At 45.2% G+C, this 20245-nt stretch overlaps 2 protein-coding genes across 2 annotated transcripts in view; both read right to left on the bottom strand.

The window, feature by feature from the left end:
* Bcl2l11 (BCL2 like 11) overlaps positions 1 to 20245 on the bottom strand; it is a 641641-nt gene that overhangs the window by 158440 nt on the left and 462956 nt on the right. The window lies entirely within an intron of this gene.
* LOC127221474 (uncharacterized) lies at positions 5051 to 9272 on the bottom strand. The gene is given in 9 exon segments (XM_051183430.1): positions 5051 to 5168; positions 5271 to 5445; positions 5802 to 5887; positions 6205 to 6263; positions 7571 to 7816; positions 8034 to 8150; positions 8583 to 8699; positions 8879 to 9006; positions 9175 to 9272. Coding segments are annotated over 9 exon segments (1083 nt in total). The 5' UTR covers positions 9270 to 9272; the 3' UTR covers positions 5051 to 5108.

Consider the following 20245-nt stretch of genomic DNA (forward strand, 5'->3'; position numbering starts at 1 on the left):
ATAGATTATTGAAACTACTTTTAAACTAAAAGGCTACTATTAATCCCAAATATTTTACATTGATAAGGATTTTTGTGTATTGATACAAAGTTATACTATATGTTTTTCTACTCTGGTTTAGAGTATTGTACATATACACCTCATTTTAAAATGTAAACTTCCAGTCCTTAAAGGCTTTTATTACAAACTGTTTAGGATAATTAAGAAATTAGTAGTCAGTCATCTATAACAATCAAACTTGAAGTCATATAGGTATGTTTTCAAGGTCAAACATATATTTAGATAGGTGATCTTTAAACACTTCAGAGATCTACAGAATATGGCATTCAAGATGCTTTAATAACACAAGTCTTTTCATGACAGATTGGTCTGCTCCTGGCAACACCAATTCCAAAAAGGATGATGGACATCAGAGTACCTCCATATGGAGTTTGCTTCCAAGGTGGCAGATTCATACACTGGGATACGAAACTGCCCTTGCCTTGACTGCTGACAGTATGCTGTCCAAATTAGACAAGCTGGATACAAATGAAAGCAACTGTCAAGACAAGGTGGTACAGTCAGTCCTTCAAAATTCCTGCTTTACAGAAATGTCTGTCATGTTCTAGGCCTGTAGGCTGAAGATGAATGCCCCAATGTTGCAGAGGAACTTTGGGTGATTGTGTAGGCAGCCAGCTGTTTCTGTTATTTTTATACTTTTGGAAGTTGCTTGCTTTGTAATAGTATATCCTTATTAGGTCTTTGATGGTGTTGAAAACTAGACAGTTATAGTTACACTATTCTTTGTTAACCAAATTCAGGGAAAAATTAAAAAAAAGTTACATGAAGTTTGGGCCTGGAGAGATGGCTTAGTGCTTGAGAGCACCAGCTGCTTTTCCAGAGGACCCAGGTTCCTCCAGAACCTATGGCAGCTCACAACTGTCTGTAACTCCTGTTCCAGGAAATCTGACACCCTCATACAGACATATATGCAGGCAAAACACTAATACACATGAGATAGAGAGATGTAAACTTTATATAAAGTTGAGAAGCATAAAAGTTTAAGTTGTTTATCTTTGAACATGTTTTTAGGTCTAAAAAGTTACTTTTTGGATGGTAGTACAGTTATTGTAGAAAATGGCTTAGGTATGAAACTTCGGATTCAAAAAGATAATGGAGTAATTTTTTTCAAAAATGCTGAACATTGTAAATGTAATTCTTCCCTGATAGTTGAAATTATTGTAGATAGTTTTACTAGGTTAGAGTTAAAACTTTTGACAGAAGGGGGAAATGTGAGATATTTTGACGACACTGTGACACTCCAGACTGTCAATTCAGTTTATCTTGAATCAAGGGGTGGAGCCAGTGATGAACTGACCTGAATTAGCCAGAAACCAGCAATTTGGATGGAGACGATGTATAGGAAGGAAAGGGCAGGGACTAGATAGAGTTTGAGCTTCCTTTTGGTTCGAGGACAAGAGGAGACACCTCTCTTGTGATGTATCTAGGCAAAAAGCAAGGTCAGCTGGTTGCTTCTCAGGTCCTCAGTTCTACAAGTTTTTCAGCACCATATCTGACTTGCCATTCTTTGTTGGTAAATAGAAAAATAGGGATTTAATTTATGACTGTATATTGCATCCTCAGCAAAGCCAGGCAGCAGGACCAGAAGCCCTACACACTACAACTTGAGTAGCTGGCAGGGCAGTGACTGCAGGGCCCTCGGGCTGCAGAAAATAATAAAAATATCATTAGATATCAGTGGGGACTTACACTTGCACCATCTGTTTCATGGACCTCTGTGTTTAGTACAGGTGCCAGGCTGGTTTTTATTGCTGTGGCTCTGAAGTGGACGATGGAAATCAGGCATAGAAATAATGTTCTCGCGTTCTTATCAGGCATAGAAATAATGTTCTCGTGTTCTTATTTCCAATAAAACTGGCTTTTGGATGAATTTAATGCCTAGCCACCCTCCTGATTCCCAGGAGCTGAGATGCAGAGGCTCTTCTGTCCGTGTGTCCTTTACAGTCTCTGGTGGAGTTCTGAACCTGAGCTTCTTTCCTTTGCAATCCAGATGTGTATCCTACTCGTCTTGGGGTGCGTGACTGCCAGTCCCCTTCCTCAAACCTTGATTTTAACCTCAAAATCACTCTGAATTTTGCTTTGTGAGTAATTCAGAGTCCTTCCAACCAATAATTCATTTTTATTATTCAAATACTATTGTAACACAAATAATATAAGGTATATATTAGAACCAAACATTACAACCAAAATAACATAATCAAGACAGTGTTACTGAAATGTGATAATAAAATTTTATAAAGAAAATAGTATAACTTTAGTTTGTAACATAATACATAATGCAATGATGAAATTTGAATAGTATAATCAAAATATAATAAAATAACTGAAGAAAATATAACCAAATGATTATAATCAAAGTAATAGAAAATTATTAGGAAAAATAATTTAAGCAATTATTATAACCAAAAGAGTATAACAAAAAAGTATAAGCAAAATAGCATATCCTAAGCACTATCATAAAGACAATATAACAAATATTATGACTCAAATAACGGAGCAAAAATAACTAAAAGCAATCTACTAGAAATATAAGCAAGATGATAAACCAAAGTAATGTTATGAAAACATTATAAAACACCACATATCACCAAAATATTATAATCAAACAAATATAAACAAAATTTTATGACACAAATATAACCAAAGATATAATCAAAATATTATAACCAATTATAACAAGAGTGAAAATAGTGTAACCAAAACAATATAACCAAGATGATATGAATGCTGTCAGCTGTGTGCTGAATTTATATGCCCTTACTCTTTGTTTTAAATCCTGTCTGCCTTGCAGTTGTCAAGTCTGTATTCTTCACTGTGATCCCTGGGATCTGCCCTATTTGTTTTCCCTGAGTCCCTCTCTTGTTTGTTCCTCAGCTTTCACCATCTTGTTCCCTGTGTTGAGGTAACCATAGACCCTCATCCCCTCACCTCCTCTTCATCACCAATTTCTACTCCTCGCCTCTCTCATTTGCAATCTGCGTTGTTTCCCTGTGGTAACAGCCTGCATTTCATGGGCTCCCCTTTCTATTTTGGTAGTGGTCTCAGGTCTCCCCACCATTATACTCAGGGTCTCGGTACTTCCCATCAGCCCCTGGTGAGATTTCTCCATCATCTTGTGGGATACCCGGCACTGGAGAACCTAGCAGACTATTGGGGAGGATTTCTGACAGCAGTTTCCAAAGTCATTGCTTATGCCCAGTATGAAGGCCTGACTTCATCCTCTGCCTTCAGTCACTCCTCTATTCCTGGTCCCCTGGTATACCCCAGAGCCTGCAGTGTCTTTTGAAGATTTTCATCCTATGGTTCATGAATCCTGAATGTTGTGTGACATCACAGCTTCCTGTCCTCAGTTGCTGGATTTGATGGCTTTTTTGGAACTCTCCAAGCTGTTATGGGATCCAATGAAGGGTTGGCAAGGGCCTTTGTAGGCTGCCATCCTTGAAGCCTGAGATGCACTGGCTGCATTGGTTTCCCTCTTCACGTTGCTGGAGCATGTCCTCTCCCTGGATGCTTTATCCTGATTGTATAAGGAGAGCCCAGGTGTGGATGTTGGATTCTGCAGCTTCTTGTACCATGAGGAACAGCTCTGGTTTCTGGTGAGGGGAAGAAATGTCAGGGGTGGGCAGGAGCTGTACAAGGACAGAAAGAAAAATGTTGTTAGGATAAAAGACCATCTCCTGTACACCATATACAAAGTTAATAGTGGAAAAAACTATGGAAGATCATGTCACTTCTCACTGCTACAAGTGACAAACCCCCAAGTAGCCCTTCTGGTTTTGGAATCCCTGAATCCTCTCTCTCTGTGTGTGTGTGTGTGTGTGTGTGTGTGTGTGTGTGTGTGTGTGTGTGTGTGTGATGAGTTTCACCATTCTAGTAAAGTGTGTGTGTGTGTGTGTGTGTGTGTGTGTGTGTGTGTGTGTGTGTGATGAGTTTCACCATTCTAGTAAAGTCCTGATGATGAGGTAAAATTTCTACCAAAAGGGGTTTATCTTTCTTCTTTTTTTCCTTCCTTCCTTCCTTCCTTCCTTCCTTCCTTCCTTCCCTTTCTTTTGTCTTTGAAACAGATATCTCTGTGTAGCTTTGGATGTCCTGGAACTCTGTAGACCAAGCTAGCCTTGAACTCACGAAATCTTCCTGCTCCTACCTCCTGAGTGCTGGGATTAAAGGTGTGCACTGCCACTACCCAGGTCAAATGGGTTTATAACTCATTCCTCAACACTCTTGACCTCCTGAGATAGATGGGGCTCTGTCATACCCTGAAGCATGGCAGGGTGTTTAGTAAGTTATTTTAGCACAACTATATGCCAGGATGTAGAGGGCCTTCGGCATTCACTGGTGTTCTTTCCCTACTTTGTAAATCTAAACAGAAAAGGAAATTTGAAGTAACCAAAGTGCGTCTAGAGGTATGGTGCCAAACAGGGTTGTTTCTGGCTGTGTCACGGTTGTGACTTCATCACAGAATTCCTTGTCCACTCCCTCCTTTTCCTTCCCAGAAATCTCACTGTTTTCAGAAACTAGAGATGCCATGACTTCATTTACCCATGGAAATGGGACCTGGTCATGTCCTTCAGGGGCCCAGGTCAGTGAACTTCACTGTATGTGGGAGCTAAACATACAAAACCTAGGGGCAGAGGTTGGAATTTCTTTTCTCTCCCAAGAGACACATTTTAAATCTAGATACATTTTAAAATGTCACCTGAGCTCAAGCAGGAGTTCAAGCCTAGACAATGTCAGTTTAAAACCTTTTCTGACAGTTTCAAAAAAAAAAAAAAAACCCAACAACAAAAAGGACATGCAGATCGAAGCCTTGTGTCCTGGATTGCATGGTCATTTGATGCAATCAGTTGAAGAATTGGGATTTAAACACTTCCTGTACTCCAGCAGTACTCATACCCCGTGTTCTCCCATCCAAGAGGACACTCCAGACAGGGGACAGCAGAGGACAGAGACAGCCCATGCGTGTGGAGCCCCTGGCCAGACCTCCGCTCACCTAGCTCACATGCAGCCCCGTGCTCCACGCCCTGCTGATGGTTCCCAGGCCTGGGACCCTAAGGGGCGCTCTGGCGCACCCGGCTCCAGACCCAGTGCTGTGGGTTCTGGTTCTGGATCTGAAAGGGAAGTGAGAGGTGAGTCCAGGAGGACAGGCCAATACTTGTTCTTCTCTGGGCGTGACCCTGTCCACCCATTCCCCTGGCTGAACCCTGGAGGACCTCTTCACATTCCTGTCGTGTGACCCAGGCTCGGTAATCTATGACTTGGAGGAACTCCTTCTGCAGCCTTTGGAAGTCCTTGTACAAGTCTTGCCATGTGTCTCTGCCCAGCAGAAATTGAAAGATACTCCTCTTGGATATGGGGTCATCCTCTTCCATGTCACAGGCGATGTAGCTGCCACAGGGAAAAGGAAGTTCATGCCCCTATCTGTGACAGTCAGAGGCAGGTGGGAGCATGTAGCTTTGGAAACAGGGTGGGGAAGCAATCTGCTCAGGGTGACCCTGATCTTGACCTTCTCCAGGGCATCCTTGATACAAAGTCTGCAGGACCCATCAGAACTCAGCCCACGAAAAGGAACCTTCCATTTCTTCCTTAACTATTTTCATGATGTCAGGGCCCTCTATTCCCACCCCTACATGCTCCCCTGAAAGTTTCTACTACTCTGTGGCTATGGGTCCCCCTGAGTCCTGATGGAGCGATGGAAGCCTCAGGAGTGGGACTGGACAGATTGGTCCCCATGAGATGCTCACAGGGCCAGGAAGAAGTGGATCCTGTTGTAGAGATGTCCAGGGAGCCCAAGTCGGCCAAAGTACTCCACCACCATAGACAGCAGGTACTGTGTGGGCAGAGAGCTGGTTAGAGACGGAAGACAGTAGACAAGAGGGCAAGAAATCTCGGGGGGGGGGGCTGGGCCCTCTGCATCTGATCGTTATATTCCAGTGATACGGAATGGGGACTGGAGTCCATTTTATTTGTGAATGTGAGCTGAATGGAAACCTGAAGGAGTTTGGGGCATAGAATAAGGTTGGGCAGCCTGTGTCTCCTGCCTCTGTCCTTGACAGCAGCCCTGGGTTATTCTGGCCTGGGGAAGTCTTATCTTTTCTGCCTCTCCCCTGAGGGCTGTGACTGTAGAACATCTGAGCTTGCAAGTACCTTGTCTGTCACCCTGAAGAAAATGTCAGCTGCCAAGAAGTTCTGGACCACAGGATCCTCTGCAAAGAAAACAAGCATGAGAGGGACTTGGAGTGCCCATCTGATGGGTCACATGTGCTATTGTTGGGTAATGTGTGGCTTCCAGACCTGTCTCTCTGAGATGGCTCCTGAGAGTAAGCAGGCCCTCTCTTAAAAAGGCGTCTCCTTCTTATCGGGAACATAGTTTGCCCTGTCATTGACACGGTCATGTTGTTTTGTATTTTGAAGTTTGCAGTTATTGATTCCTGAGCTTGATCAGTGATGGCATTTGATACTTTTCTCCACCAAAGGATTTAACATAGCTTTCCAAGGTAAATTTTCCTCCACTCAGTACCTTAGTTGAGGCCTTAGGTCTCTATGCCCTCACAGTCTGCCATTTACCATATTGGGACTGTGCCATGTTCCCCTGCTCTGTGTGGTGCCTGAGTCCTTGGGCAGAGATGGAGTGTTCATAGCTCCATGCTTACAGCCTCCCCCTTCCCTTCTTTCCTGGGTCTCCTCTCCCTCTGAGGTAGTGACCAGCTTTCCGTGCTCCACAGGAGTTACCTATCTTTAAGTTCCTTCCTGTAGGCACTCTTTTCTAGTTTAGACTTGTAGGATCCCATGTGTCCTTCGCCAGCACTGCCCAGACAAAGAACTCTTGCACAGGATATGCCGTTCTGCAGTTTCCCTTAGTCTGAACTTGTGTTCGAGTGGTTAAAGCATTCTGTTCCTCTGATCCCAATATGGCTCCCCAGAGCCACGTGTATGCACTGAACACAGGAGTCAGCTGAGGAGATGGAGGAACTGAATGTATGTGTATATGGTTTCTTTCATTCGTTTCAAACAGAGTGAGTAGCTGCCTGTGACTGATGCATGTTGTATGGGTAATTTACCTGCCACACTTGGTTCCAGACCTATGACTTGATTTCATCTCAGAGAGACCTGTGTCTTACTCCTGTCATCTTCCTGCCCCACCTGTAGGTGCCATGCCCTTTTGATCCCCTCCTGCAATGCCATCTAGAGCTGATAGCAACTTTATTTGTAAATGTTTGGGCTTTTGTGTGTCTCCCCTCTAGTGAATCCCCAAAGCTGGGGTCAGTGACATTTGCTGCTCCCTTCTTGACTGGTGGTGTGGATCTATGAGTAGAGAAGCACCATGACTTCCATATTCAGGAGCCTGGTTTCTTCCCTTTGAAGACACCACAAAGGGTTCATCTCTACATTACCAGGGGCCTTTCATCTGTATCAGGTGACAGCCCATGAGCACTGTGGCGAGGTTTGGACCACTGCTCCACACAACTACTACTCATTGGTGAGTGTGCAAGCATCAGTTGATAGAACCCACCCAGAATTCGGTAGAAGGCTTCAAGGTCCTCAGGCTGGTAACTGAGTCTTCTCTTCTTGTTTATGATGAGTTTTGTCCCCTCGATGCGCTCCACAGTCCATATGCTCCTCTTGGTCCTCCTCCTGTAGAACTTCAGCTCTGAGGCAGCTTCAGGGGTAGCTGCAGAGGTGGCTGTGCCTGAGGCAGCTTCAGGGGTAGCTGCAGAGGTGGCTGTGCCTGAGGCCTGAAAGCTGCTGTCCTGGGCAACTGTGGAGATAAAAGCTTCTCAGTAAGCATGGATGTGTCCATAGTGTGTGTGTGTGTGTGTGTGTGTGTGTGTGTGTGTGTGTGTGTGTCCATCCACTGGCAAGTTCCTGACCATTACTGAAGAACTGATCACTTCATGAGGATAGAGTGACAAGTAGTCACTCACCTGCAATTCATTCTTCAGAGACAAGAATGTCCGGGAGTCATAGACACACACCTGCTTTGACATCTGTCAGTGCCCTTGACTTCTGCACTCTCTTCCTCTTGGTTCGATGCTCAGGGACATCCCCTGCAGAGGCATCACTGGAGGCAAGAATGAGGCAGGCTTCTGGATCTGCAGGAAGAGAAGACATCACATGACCACAAGACAGACAACTGGGACATTGCTGGGTTCTTCCTTTTCATAATTCCATGTGACATGTGAAAGAATCTGGGAGAATGGCATTTACTCATCTACAAAGGAGACTGGAAATTGAGTTACTATATTCTGTTCTTTGACAAGCACAGGCTGCTCTCTGGTGCCTCTTTCCCTGGCTCATTCTACCTGCAGGACGTCCCTATAGAGACAGATGAACTTGGTGATTTTCTATCTACCATAGCTACAAAAGTGACCAAAGATGTGATGTCCTGGCTCACTGGCACCTCTTGGTATGACCCTGTAGGACTAGATTTTGGACAGTTTGGGAAGATGGAGGGACTAGGCATAGTGGCCATGCTGTTTCATTCATACTGGGACATGAATATCAAGGGGTATGCATACACATACCGGTCATGATATTCTCCAGTTTCCTTTTGCTTTGTCCCCTCTTCCTCTTGGATCTCTGCTCAGAGACATCCCCTGCAGAGGCATCTCTGGAGGCCTGAATACTGCTGGCCTGTGGAGCTGCAGGAAGAGAAGACCCCACATGAGCACAAGAGGGACATTCTTGGCCAGTGCCGGGCTCTTTGCTCTCATACACATTGAGGGATTTACATGTAACAGCTGAAGGCATCTAAGAGGCATACTCCTAATCCCCGTATGCACTTATCTACAAATGTAGCTTGGAGTTGAGTCCTATGTACCCTTTTTTTTTTTTTTTTTTTTTTTTTTTGCCAAGCACACACTATTGTTTGGCACCTCCTTCTATGAATCATTGTGCTTGTTGGACAATATTGGGGAAACAGATGACATCTCTGATCTTCTGTCGTAGCTATAAAAAGTAAACAAGAAGCGATCTCCTGGCTAGCCGGGACACCCCTGCCATGCCCCTGTAGACCTTGACTCAGGGTATTTTGGAAGAGAATTGGTGCAGGTGTGGTGCCCATGTTGTTTCATCCTTCATTCATCTTGAGACCAGGGGAAAGTCCAAGGGCCACACACACCTGTCTTCACTTTCCTGTGCCCTTTTTTCTTTTGACCCTTCATTGGCTTCTGAAGCCTTGGTGTGGAGTCTGAGGTGACTGGTGTAGACATAAAGGAATCAATCCTCTCTTCTTTGGTTCCGAAGCAAAGCAGGGGCCCAGTCTGTTTCCAACTATAGGCTATTTCTCTGTAACCTCCTCCTTCTAAAACAAAATAATAAGAAAAGTTGCACGAGTAGTCACATTTTCAATGGTAGCTGAAAGTTTTTTCTTTGGTGCTGATGGCACCTGAATGTAGGACTTCACACATGCTGGAGAAGTGCTCTCCCATGGAGCTATATGCCCCCATTCTTAATTCTTTATGAAAGTAGGATTTAATCAGTGCATAAAGACCTCAGTCAGCCTGGTAGTTTGTGAGGGAAGGCCTATAATTCACCTCCTTTACACATGAGAAGGTGATTTGAGGACTTTCCTTGTGTGTGTCTCTTGGCTGTGGGTGCACCACTGTGGATTTGCCAATGCGAAGATTGGCTACTGAGCATTAGACCTATTTCCAATAGTGTCAGGCTGGATGACCTCACACCCGTTTTCATTGCCCCCACCTCATTCCATGTCTCTGTGAATCATTTCATATCCACAGGAGGTTAAACCTCCCTAAGCATGCAGGCCATGTGTCCCACATCATCTTCCTGGGGCTCCCTCTCAAGGGCAGTCACTGGTAGACAAGACTCCTCTCGAACACCCTCCCTGTTTTCACTTTATTCTCCCTTGTGTTCACATTACTTCCTGCTGTCTGTTTCCCTTAGTCTAAAACCCATTTCCATTCCATCATTTCAGAAGTTGTCCTTCTGGAGACTCCCAGGCGATCTCTGACACACCTCCAAGACTCTCTGAATGAACCCAGTTGAGCCCTGACTTTCAGTCTAGCTTAGCGCACAGTGACACTCACCCGTGTGAGTACCTGCTCCGCACTCGCCCTCAAGGCTTTCTCACAGCTTCCCCAGAGCTCAGTCTCACAACTGTGAGGAGTTCACTGGCGGTAACTAAGTGAACTCAAACATTCTGAAGGTGCTGGTGACATCACACCATTCCATCAGAACTTACTCTCTGGTCTGTTAAAGAAACACACCCTAGGAGCAGGTCATGGGCGTCTGGTGTGAAGTGCTGGAGTCTCCTCTGGACACGTAAGTGATCCTCTCTTGTCTCACTGCCATTTCCTTTTCAGTCTTCACCTTGTTCCTTAGATTTTTTTAAATACATATTTAAAGTTGTATTTTTTTTTTACTGTACTATATGTATGTTTCTACTGTTTGGTATAGTGTGCTTATGCAACTCATTTAAAATGTAGTATATAATTTAAAATTCAGATTAATAGTTGTCTATAATAGTCAAACTTAAAGTCATATTAGGTATGTTTTGAATGGTGATACACAGATGTTTTTAGATTCATAGTTGATCTTCAAACACTTCAAACATCTTTTCACGACAGTGAGACACATTTGCTCTTGGCAGCACTGGATCTATTTTTGAGAAGTCAATGGGCCCTGAAGAAACTCCATATGGAGGGTTTTTTTCCTTTATGGCAAAAGCTAGCCATGTGGTCAAAGAAACTGCCCTTGCTTCAATTGCTGACAGTATACTGTCCAGACTGGCTCAGCAGGACACACACACACACACACACACACAAAAAAAAACAAAACTGTGACTTCCAAACTTTGCCATGACAAGGTAGGACAGTTCTTCATAATTCTCTGATTCTCAGAAATGTCTGTCAGATATACTAGTCCTATAGACCAAAATTGTATGCTTCAACTTTACAGAAGAACCTAAGGTTACTTTCCAGGCCTGTTGTTAGGTAACATTGCACCATTCTGGGGTCTTTGATGGAGTTGAATACTAGATAGTCATATTTAACATTTTATTTAGTTATGATAAAAGGTAAATTAGGTATAAACTTTAGAGTCACAAAGATAAAAGAAATAATAGAGTATTTTCTCTACTTTTGCCAAATAGAAATGAATTGGATATTGTAAATGTAATTCTTACTTAATCACTGTTTTGCTATATATAATTTTACCTTGTTAAGGTTAAAAACTTGATTTTTTAATTATCCAAATAAAGGGAAGCCGGGCGGTGTTAGTGCGTGCCTTTAATCCCAGCACTCTGGAGGCAGAAGCAGGTGGATCTCTGTGAGTCCCAGGCCAGCCTGGTCTACAGAGCCAGGATAGGATCCAAAGCTACACAGAGAAACTCTGTCTTGAAAAACAAACAAACAAACAAAAGACAAATGCTGTGGAATAATCCTTCTGTACACTGTGAATATGTATGACTCTGATTGGTTTAATAAAGAAGCTGACTGGCCAATAGCTAAACAGGATAAGGTTAGGCAGGAGAGCCAAACTGAGAATGCTGGGAGGAAGAAGGACGGAATCAGGAGTCGCCAGCTGATGCAAAGGGAAGCAATACGGACTGAGGAAAGATACTGAGCCACATGGCACAGCACAGTTAAGATAGGGTCAATTTACAAGATAGGTGTAGGCATCTGCTAGTAAGTAAGGAGCCTGAGCTATTAGCCGCTCATTTCCTTTTGTTGTGTTGTCTTTAGTTACTATCATGCTATAATCAAATCATCTTTAAAATCTTATATGTTGATAAGTCAGAATTTATGCCTAGAGATAGTCCATTCCCCTCTCCAATTCTCCAATTCTCTCTCAAAGTTGTTCACCACCATTATGCGTGTTTTCCATATTCATGTGCACTCGCTTATGTGTTTGCATTTAGTTCTGTGCAGTTGTGTGTCTCATGTGTGTGTTTGTGATCTCTATCAAGATGTACACAATTCTATGACAAGGAGCCATCATGGTTCTCTCTTAAAGGATTCTACTGTCCCATTATCCCTGACACCCATTAAATTCATCAGTGTATAAAGCGAGGACATGACTGCTTCAAGGTTTGATTGAGGGGAAGGTTTTTATTGTCAGTATGACGGAGAGCACAGCCAGAGGCCTCTGGAAGAGTTCAGAGCATGGAGAGCAAGTAGACTAAACATGGCCAGCATTTGGACCAGGCCATGAGAGGAGATGGGGAGGTGGGGAGCAAGAGAGAGGAGGAGAGGGGGGAGGAGGAGGGGAGGAGAGGGGAGGAGAGGGGGAGGAGAGGGGGGAGAGGAGAGGAGAGGGGGAGTAGAGGAGAGGAGAGGAGGGAGGAGAGGGGAGGAGAGGGGGGGAGAGGAGAGGAGAGGGGGGAGAGGAGAGGGGGAGGAAAGGAGAGGGGGAGAGGAGAGGAGAGGGAGGAGGGAGAGGAGAGGAGAGGGGAGGAGAGGGGAGGAGAGGGGGGAGAGGAGAGGGGAGGGGGGAGGGGAGGGGAGGAGAGGAGAGGAGAGGGGGAGGGGAGGAGGGGGAGGAGAGGAGAGGAGAGGAGAGGGGAGGAGAGGGGGAGGAGAGGAGAGGGGAGGAGGAGGGGGGAGGAGAGGGGAGGAGAGGAGGAGAGGGAGGGGAGGGGAGGAAAGGAGAGGGGGAGGGGAGGGGAGGGGAGGGGAGGGAGAGGGGAGGGGAGGGGAGGGGGAGGGAGGAGAGGAGAGGGGGAGGGGAGAGGAGAGGGGAGGGAGGGAGGGGAGGGGAGGGGAGGGGGAGGGGAGGGAGAGGGGGAGAGGAGAGGGGAGGGGGGGGGAGGGGAGGAGAGGAGAGGAGAGGGGGAGGGGAGAGGGGGAGAGAGGGAGAGGAGAGGGGAGGGGAGGGGGAGGGGAGGGGAGGAGGGGGAGAGGAGAGGAGAGGGGAGGAGAGGGGAGGGGAGGAGAGGAGAGGAGAGGGGGAGGGGAGAGGGGGAGAGGAGAGGAGAGGGGAGGAGAGGAGAGGAGAGGAGGAGGGGAGGAAAGGAGAGGGGAGGAGAGGGGGGGGGGGGAGAGGAGAGGGAGGAGAGAGAGGAGGGAGGGGAGGAGGAGGAGAGGGGAGGAGAGGAGAGGGGAGGGGGAGAGGGAGAGGGAGGGGAGGGAGAGGGAGAGGGGAGGAGAGGAGAGGGGAGGGGGAGAGGAGAGGGGAGGGGGAGAGGAGAGGGGAGGGGGGAGGGGGGGGGAGGGGGAGGGGGAGGAGAGGGGGGGGGGAGGGAGGAGGGGAGGAGAGGAGAGGGGAGGAGAGGGGGGGGGGAGGAGAGGGGAGGGGGAGGGAGGAGAGGAGAGGGGAGGAAAGGAGAGGGGGAGGGGAGGAGAGGAGAGGGGAGGAGAGGAGAGGGGAGGGGGAGAGAGGAGAGGGGAGGAGAGGGAGGGGAGGAGAGGGAGAGGGAGGGAGAGGGGGGGGGGAGGGAGAGGGGAGGGGAGGGGGAGAGGAGAGGAGAGGAGAGGGGAGGGAGGGAGGGGAGGAGAGGAGAGGAGAGGAGAGGGGGGAAGGGAGAGGAGAGGGAGGAGGAGAGGAGAGGGGGGGGGGGAGGGGAGGAGAGGAGAGGAGGAGGGGAGGGGAGGAGAGGAGAGGGGGAGGAGAGGAGAGGGGAGGAGAGGAGAGGGGAGGAGAGGAGATGGGAGGAGAGGGGAGGAGAGGAGAGGAAAGGGGAGGGGAGGAAAGGGGAGGGGAGAGAGGAGAGGGGAGGGGAGGAGAGGGGAGGAGAGGAGAGGGGAGGAGAGGAGATGGGAGGAGAGGGGAGGAGAGGAGAGGAAAGGGAGGGGAGGGGAGGAGAGGGGAGGGGAGGGAGGAGAGGGGAGGAGAGGAGAGGGGGAGGGGAGAGGAGAGGGGAGAGAGGAGAGGAAAGGAGAGGGGAGGAGAGGGGAGGGGAGGGGAGGAGAGGAGGGAGGAGAGTAAAGGAGAGGAGAGGAGGAGAGGAGAGGGGAGGAGAGGAGAGGAAGACAAAGAGAGTGAATGGCTGAAATGTCAGGGTTATATAGGAAGGTGGGATAGGAAACCCATGAGCTTGAGAAGTTTAAGGTAGAGGCGATATGAGAAGAGCCACAGGTACTGAGCACACCTGGAGGCCAGCTTCTGCTTTGTATGCTAAGAAGCACCACAGATAGCCATTTGTCCTGAGTTTCTTTTGGACCTGACAATCTGACACTCTATCATTTATTTTCCTTTTGGTCATGAGAATATTATGTAATGGGAGAAAGTATATAGCCCAGTAATAGCATTGTTCCTCAGCAGCATTCGAGGTCCATCTAAGTAATTGCAAGAATCAGTAGTTAATTCCTCTTGAGTATTCCAAGATCATATGGGTTCACGCATATGTTAGTCATCCTTCTGGCAATGAAACAAAATACCTGAGACAGTCTAGTGAAAACGATGGTAGGTGGGCAGGCAAAACAGCCCAGCGGATAAAGGTGCTAAGCAGTCTTATGACCTTTCCCTTGTCAACAAGCTTAATGACTTGAGTTGAGTAAGTCCCTGGAACTGATTTGATGGAAGCAAGGGTCCTATACATACAAGGTGTTTTTTGACCTCCCCATTACATCATACACACACACACACACACACACACACACACACACACACACACACACAGAGAGAGAGAGAGAGAGAGAGAGAGAGAGAGAGAGAGAGAGAGAGAGAGAGAGAGAAAGGAGGATAGGCAGCTCGAGGTATAGCTTAGTGGTAATGTGTTTGCTTGCCTAACACATAGAGGGCTGTGAGTTCAATCCCCTACACTGCAAAAGGAAAAATTACAAAAGTTCATTTCATAACAGTTTTGGAGACTTTAGTCTATGGTTGTTTGGCCGTGTTGTCATGGTGAGGCCATCCATCACTGCAGGACTGTGAAGTAGGGCGCAATGCTTGCCTCTTAATGGCTGGAATGTAAGAAAGGAAGAATACCACAGCCCTCTTCAAAGGGACCCAGAATCAGCCTCTTCAAGGAGCTCGCAGTTCCAGTAGGCCCCACCTCTTAAATGTCCCACCACAGCTACAAGGCTGGAGATAGACTCTAACATGTGGCCTTCTGGGATCCTGCAGATCGAGCCACAGAAGTGCAGTTTACTTTGTAAGCCCTGCTGTTTTCTGCTCTAGAATGGCCTGTCATCTTGCTCTCATATCAGCAGTGGATGAGGGACTTGGCTCGCTGTATGGGCAGTGTCTCTTGGTACTATTATTTTATACTTTACAGGTATTATGTGGTTATTTTAATGGACATTTTCTAATAGTAAATGAAATTTTTTCCATATACTTATCTGTGTATCTTTTGGGAGAAATGTCTGACCAAGTCTTTTATAATTTAATTGTTTACTTCTAATTGTAGAGTTTTGTGATCCTGTGCCTGTGTGCGTGTGTGTGAGTGTGAGTGTGTGTGTGTGTGCATGTGTCCATGGGTGTGTGCAAGACTCCTGTGTGTGAGTGTGTGTGTGTGTGTAGGCTAGAGGTGCAAGACTCCTGTGTGTGTGTGTGTGTGTGTGTGTGTGTGTGTGTATGTGTGTGTGTGTGTGTGTGTGTATGTGTAGGCTAGAGGTACATGTCATCATCTTCCCCAATTGCATCTTCACTTTATTTTGGAGGACAGGCCCTGGGCCCTCTCAGTGATTCTGGAGCTCTCTGTTTGGGCTAGGCAGGTAGGCCAGTGGGCCCCTGGGATCCGCCTGTCTCCTCTTTGCTGCAGGCCAACAAGCCTTGCTTTTTACATGAGTGCTGGAGACTCAAACTCTTGTCTTCATGCTCATGCATTAGGTACTTCATCCACAGTCATCTTCCAGCCTCCTTCCAGAGGTTCTACAGTCTAGATACAAGTCCTTCATCAGATGTGCGATTTGCCAACCTTTCCCCTGGCTCAGAGCCTATCTCAAACTTCCAAATAAGGTCTTTCACAGAGTCAAAGTTGTAAATTCTCATGAAATGAGTTTAGTTCTATGGAGTCGTATGTGTGTTTTCCCCAATTTTGAAAGTCTACAGCCTGGTACCAGTTAAATGTAAGTTATTTGCGTAGAGGTGAGAAGCGTGAGTTGATTTAGTGGAACTGCGCTTGCTTCAGTGTAAATAAGGATCAGGGGAAACAGATACACTGATAGATGTTTATTCAGGGAGAAGTCACTTACAACAGAGATGACTGCCAGCAGGTTCCGGTCCCAAGGACGCCTCTGGGTTCTATTTGCCTCTGACCAGGAAGCAAGAGTGAGGGGCCCCTGACCCCAGACCCAGTTCTCCCAGTTCACATCCACACCTGCCCCCACCCCCGATGGGCATGGTCAGTGCAACAGGTGTGGATAGGGTGAGTATCTCACTACAGCTCTTTGTTCTTATTCCTTTATCGAAGCCCTCTGTCTCAAGTGGGCCTGCGGCACCTGCCTGCCCTCCTGCTACCAGGCTGGACAACTGTCTGGTCACACACAGATAGGACCTGCATAGATCCAGAAGCTGCAGCCTAGGCTAGGAGGTGAGGTGAGACTCTGTAAGGCCAAATGCTAAATCCTATCTTGTAGCCCCATGGCTTTGCTAGAATTGAGATGGCTACCTGGTATAGAGAAGAGGTAAGAGGCAGTGAGACTCCAACAGCCTCACACATCCCTGTAGAGTGTGGACTCTGGAACCTTTCAGGTTAGCCTGATGGTGAATCTGATAGGCTGCTGTAGCACAGAAACTAATCAGAGGTGTTCAACAACAGTATTACAAGAGGCAGGGGTAGGCTACAAGTGCCCCCATTAGGTAGTCAGCAGTAGGATGTAAATTCAGGCAAGGGTCTCAAATATTTGTAAGTTATAAGACTATACTATGTAGACACTGGTGAGTTACAAGTAAGTGGATGGAAAAGGAAAAGGATAGTCATATCCAGTCCAATGCACTTGGTGTGGGTAGGTGGGGCTTCACACAGAGGGCTGGTGCATTACACAGGCACTTGGAGGATAGACTATTGTCACACACAGAGAGGACCATTGGCACAGGCAGGGAAGACCTTTGACAGGGAAGACCACTGTTGCATGGAGGAAGGACCATTGGCGTGGGAGTGTGGCTTTCTAGGGACCATATGCCAATTAAGATTTCACTGCAGATTACAGTTGGGAGAAAGAATTCTGGGCAGGGTAGGCAGGGAAGCCTTTGGTTATTGGATGCTTCTCCCAACAGGCCATAAAGCTTGAAAAATGTTAGTATTGCTGTCTTACATAGATGGCCCTGGCTGTCTGGCTGGATGTTCACCCAGCAGACAGAACATAGCCATAGTGTAACCAGACCTCATTTCTTTCTTCAAAATCAATCTGTGTAAAAGGCCAAGAATGAATGTTTCTTTCATCTAGGTAGAAGAGATTTGCAGATGGGAGGAAGGGAGGGAAGAAAAGAGTGCTCTGCTTGTTCTGTTGTCCCAGAACGTAAGTGTGAAAACACGTGGGCATTGACTATGAATTCATGAATCCCTGGTTCCTGTACCAGCACAACACTGTCTCTTTTTTTCTTATCCAGTTACCCTGATGTTACCTGCAGAGGTCCATGAGAACTTGTCAGGCCCTCAGGGGCCTGGGGACTTGTTTAGAGTGTCTCAGAGTGCCCCCTAGTGGGACAGTGTCCCGTGGTAGCACCTTTGCAGCCTGGCTGCAGTGTAGAAATCCCTGGGCAGGATTTCTACACTGGATAGCATAGGACCACTGCAGAGGGCACACCTATATGATTAGGCAGGCATATAAAAACTGAAAATGTCACCATCTTACATATTAAATAGGCAGGAATTTTATTTATTGTGGCAGGATAAATAAAAGACCCAGAGACAGATATTGGTGTTCAAACTTTAAGTTGAAGATCAGAAAGGCAAAGCAGCTGGCCACTAGCTCTTACTCTACCTCAGACTGAAAGGAGAGCCTGGCTCTACCAAATCTCAGACTGTAACCTCTCTTCCATGTAGCTGGAAATCCTGAGACTTCAATGTCTTCCTATCTTCAGTGTGGCTGGAGAATGAATGGCAGCTCTGAGACTCTGTTCTTCTCCTAAATGACTCTTGTGAATCCTGGAATTAAAGGTGTGTGAACTGTTTCTCTTTAAGACTGGGTCAATTTTGTGTAGCCCACTGTGGCCTTCAACTAACAGAGATCTGTCTATCCCTTATAATATATCCAGGCATAAGTTTGTCAACAATGTCTACTCCATTTGCATTTGACACATTCAGAGAAAATACTTCATAATCTGTCCTATCTTTGTGGGCCCAAAATCTTGTACTTAATTTACTTCCTATTCTAATTTGCATTATCAAATTACCTTTTAATATCTCTCAAAATTTTATACTGTGCATCTCTTTAGTGAGTTTCTTTTCTGAGTCTCGTAAATAATGAAAACTATAAATATTTGGTTTCAACTCCCTCAGAGACCTGAGAAGGGAATAATAGTGAGTAAACAGGAAGTGCTAGCAAGTGATTTCCAAACAATGTGAGAAATGACAAGAACAGCTGTCTGACTGGGCAGTCACCCAAGGTTCCTCTGCAACATTGGGGCATCCATCTTTGGCCTATGGGCCTAGCATCTCTGACAGACTTCTCTGTGAAGCAGGATATTCTGAAGGACTGTCCTGCCTTGTCTTGGTAAGGCTTGCAATCACTCTCTTTGGTCTCCTGTTTGTTCAATTAGAGGCAAGAACACTTTCTTGCCCAGTGGCTTATTTTTTCCACAAAGAAAGTAAATTCCAAGTGGAGTTTCTTCGATGCCCATCAACTTTTCTGAAGTAGATTTGTGCTGCCAGGAGCAGACATGTCTCTTTGTCATAAAAATACCTATGTTATTAAAACACTTTAAATATCATAGTCTATAGATCTCTGAAGTGTTTGAAGATGACCTGTCTATCTAAAATACATCTATTTGACCTTGAAGACATTACCTTATATGACTACAAGTTTGAATTTAATAGCTGACTAATTATTAACCTGCATTTTCTTATTATCTTATATAGTTGTTAATAATAACTTTTTAGAATTAAAAATTTCATTACATTGTTAAATGAGCTGTATAGGTACAATATCTTAGACAAGATTAGATATATATGTACAGAATATTTAAACAAAATTAATCTAAAATTTGTATCAATATACAGTATTTGTATACAATATACAAAAGTTCAAACCAATGTAAAATATTTAATACTAGTAGTTGCTTTATAAGAGTAGATTCAATAGTCTACCTTTTATCTCATCATATCTTTACTTTTTAGAAGTAGATTCAATGATCTACCTTTTTATCTTATATCTATATTCTCCCTTTTTCTTTCCAGAGCATATTCAATAATCTACCCTTTTTATCTTATCATATCTGTATACTTTTTAAAAAACAAAAACCTGAATCTAATCTCATTTAACTTTCTTTCTGACTATAACCAACAACATTTTGTAACAAATCTACCTAAACAATGACCTAATGAATGACCAAAGACCACCCACACCACTACCTGAGAATGTGGTCATCCTGTTCTTAAAGTTACTTCCTGCTGTCTGGGGGCAATGGCATCTTTAGGGAATCCTGAAAAGAAAAATTTGGATTAACCGTCAAACTATCAATTTTGTCCAGACTCTGAATAATGAGGAAGTGCAGGGCATATTTCAAGTCCTGGCTAGAGTAGTCTGTGAAGCTGGATCATCTCTGCTGGCCACTCTGAAACTGTTCTGAGAAGTTTGTAGTCCAAAGTCACTCTTTAGTTGGCATTGTTCAGCTTAATGGTGTTATCATAGTCTTGGAGAATTAAAAGGACATGGTTAGGTGTGGCCATGGTTCACTGTAGAAAACTGATAGAGATTCAAACCTGAAATCATGTACAGAAAGCTACATAAAACCTTTTTTCCTTAGAATTAGTACTCTATATGACCACTAATATCATGACAAACTTTAAGTGTATATATATTAATCTTATAAAATTTTATATAAATATAATATTTATGCTTTAAGAAAAGCTGTTAAAAGTCAATATAAAACCAAAGGATTAGTAGAATAGTGGCAGTAGTCCTTGAATAATTGTTTTTCTTCTGTTCCATATCAAGTGGCTCTTCTGATGTAAGACAGATATTTTTGCTTTTTCTTTAACAAGCATGCTTGGATTTAGAGAAGGAGAGAGCCATGCTTGAACTCCAAAGCCAGTTTTAAACTTTAATTGGACTGTAAAAAGACCATTTTCACTATATGTCTATAGAAAAATCAGAAACAAACATTTGGGAAGATTTATGAA

This window comes from Phodopus roborovskii, unplaced genomic scaffold (genome assembly GCF_943737965.1).
Source record: "Phodopus roborovskii unplaced genomic scaffold, PHOROB, whole genome shotgun sequence".
Lineage (NCBI taxonomy): Eukaryota > Metazoa > Chordata > Mammalia > Rodentia > Cricetidae > Phodopus > Phodopus roborovskii.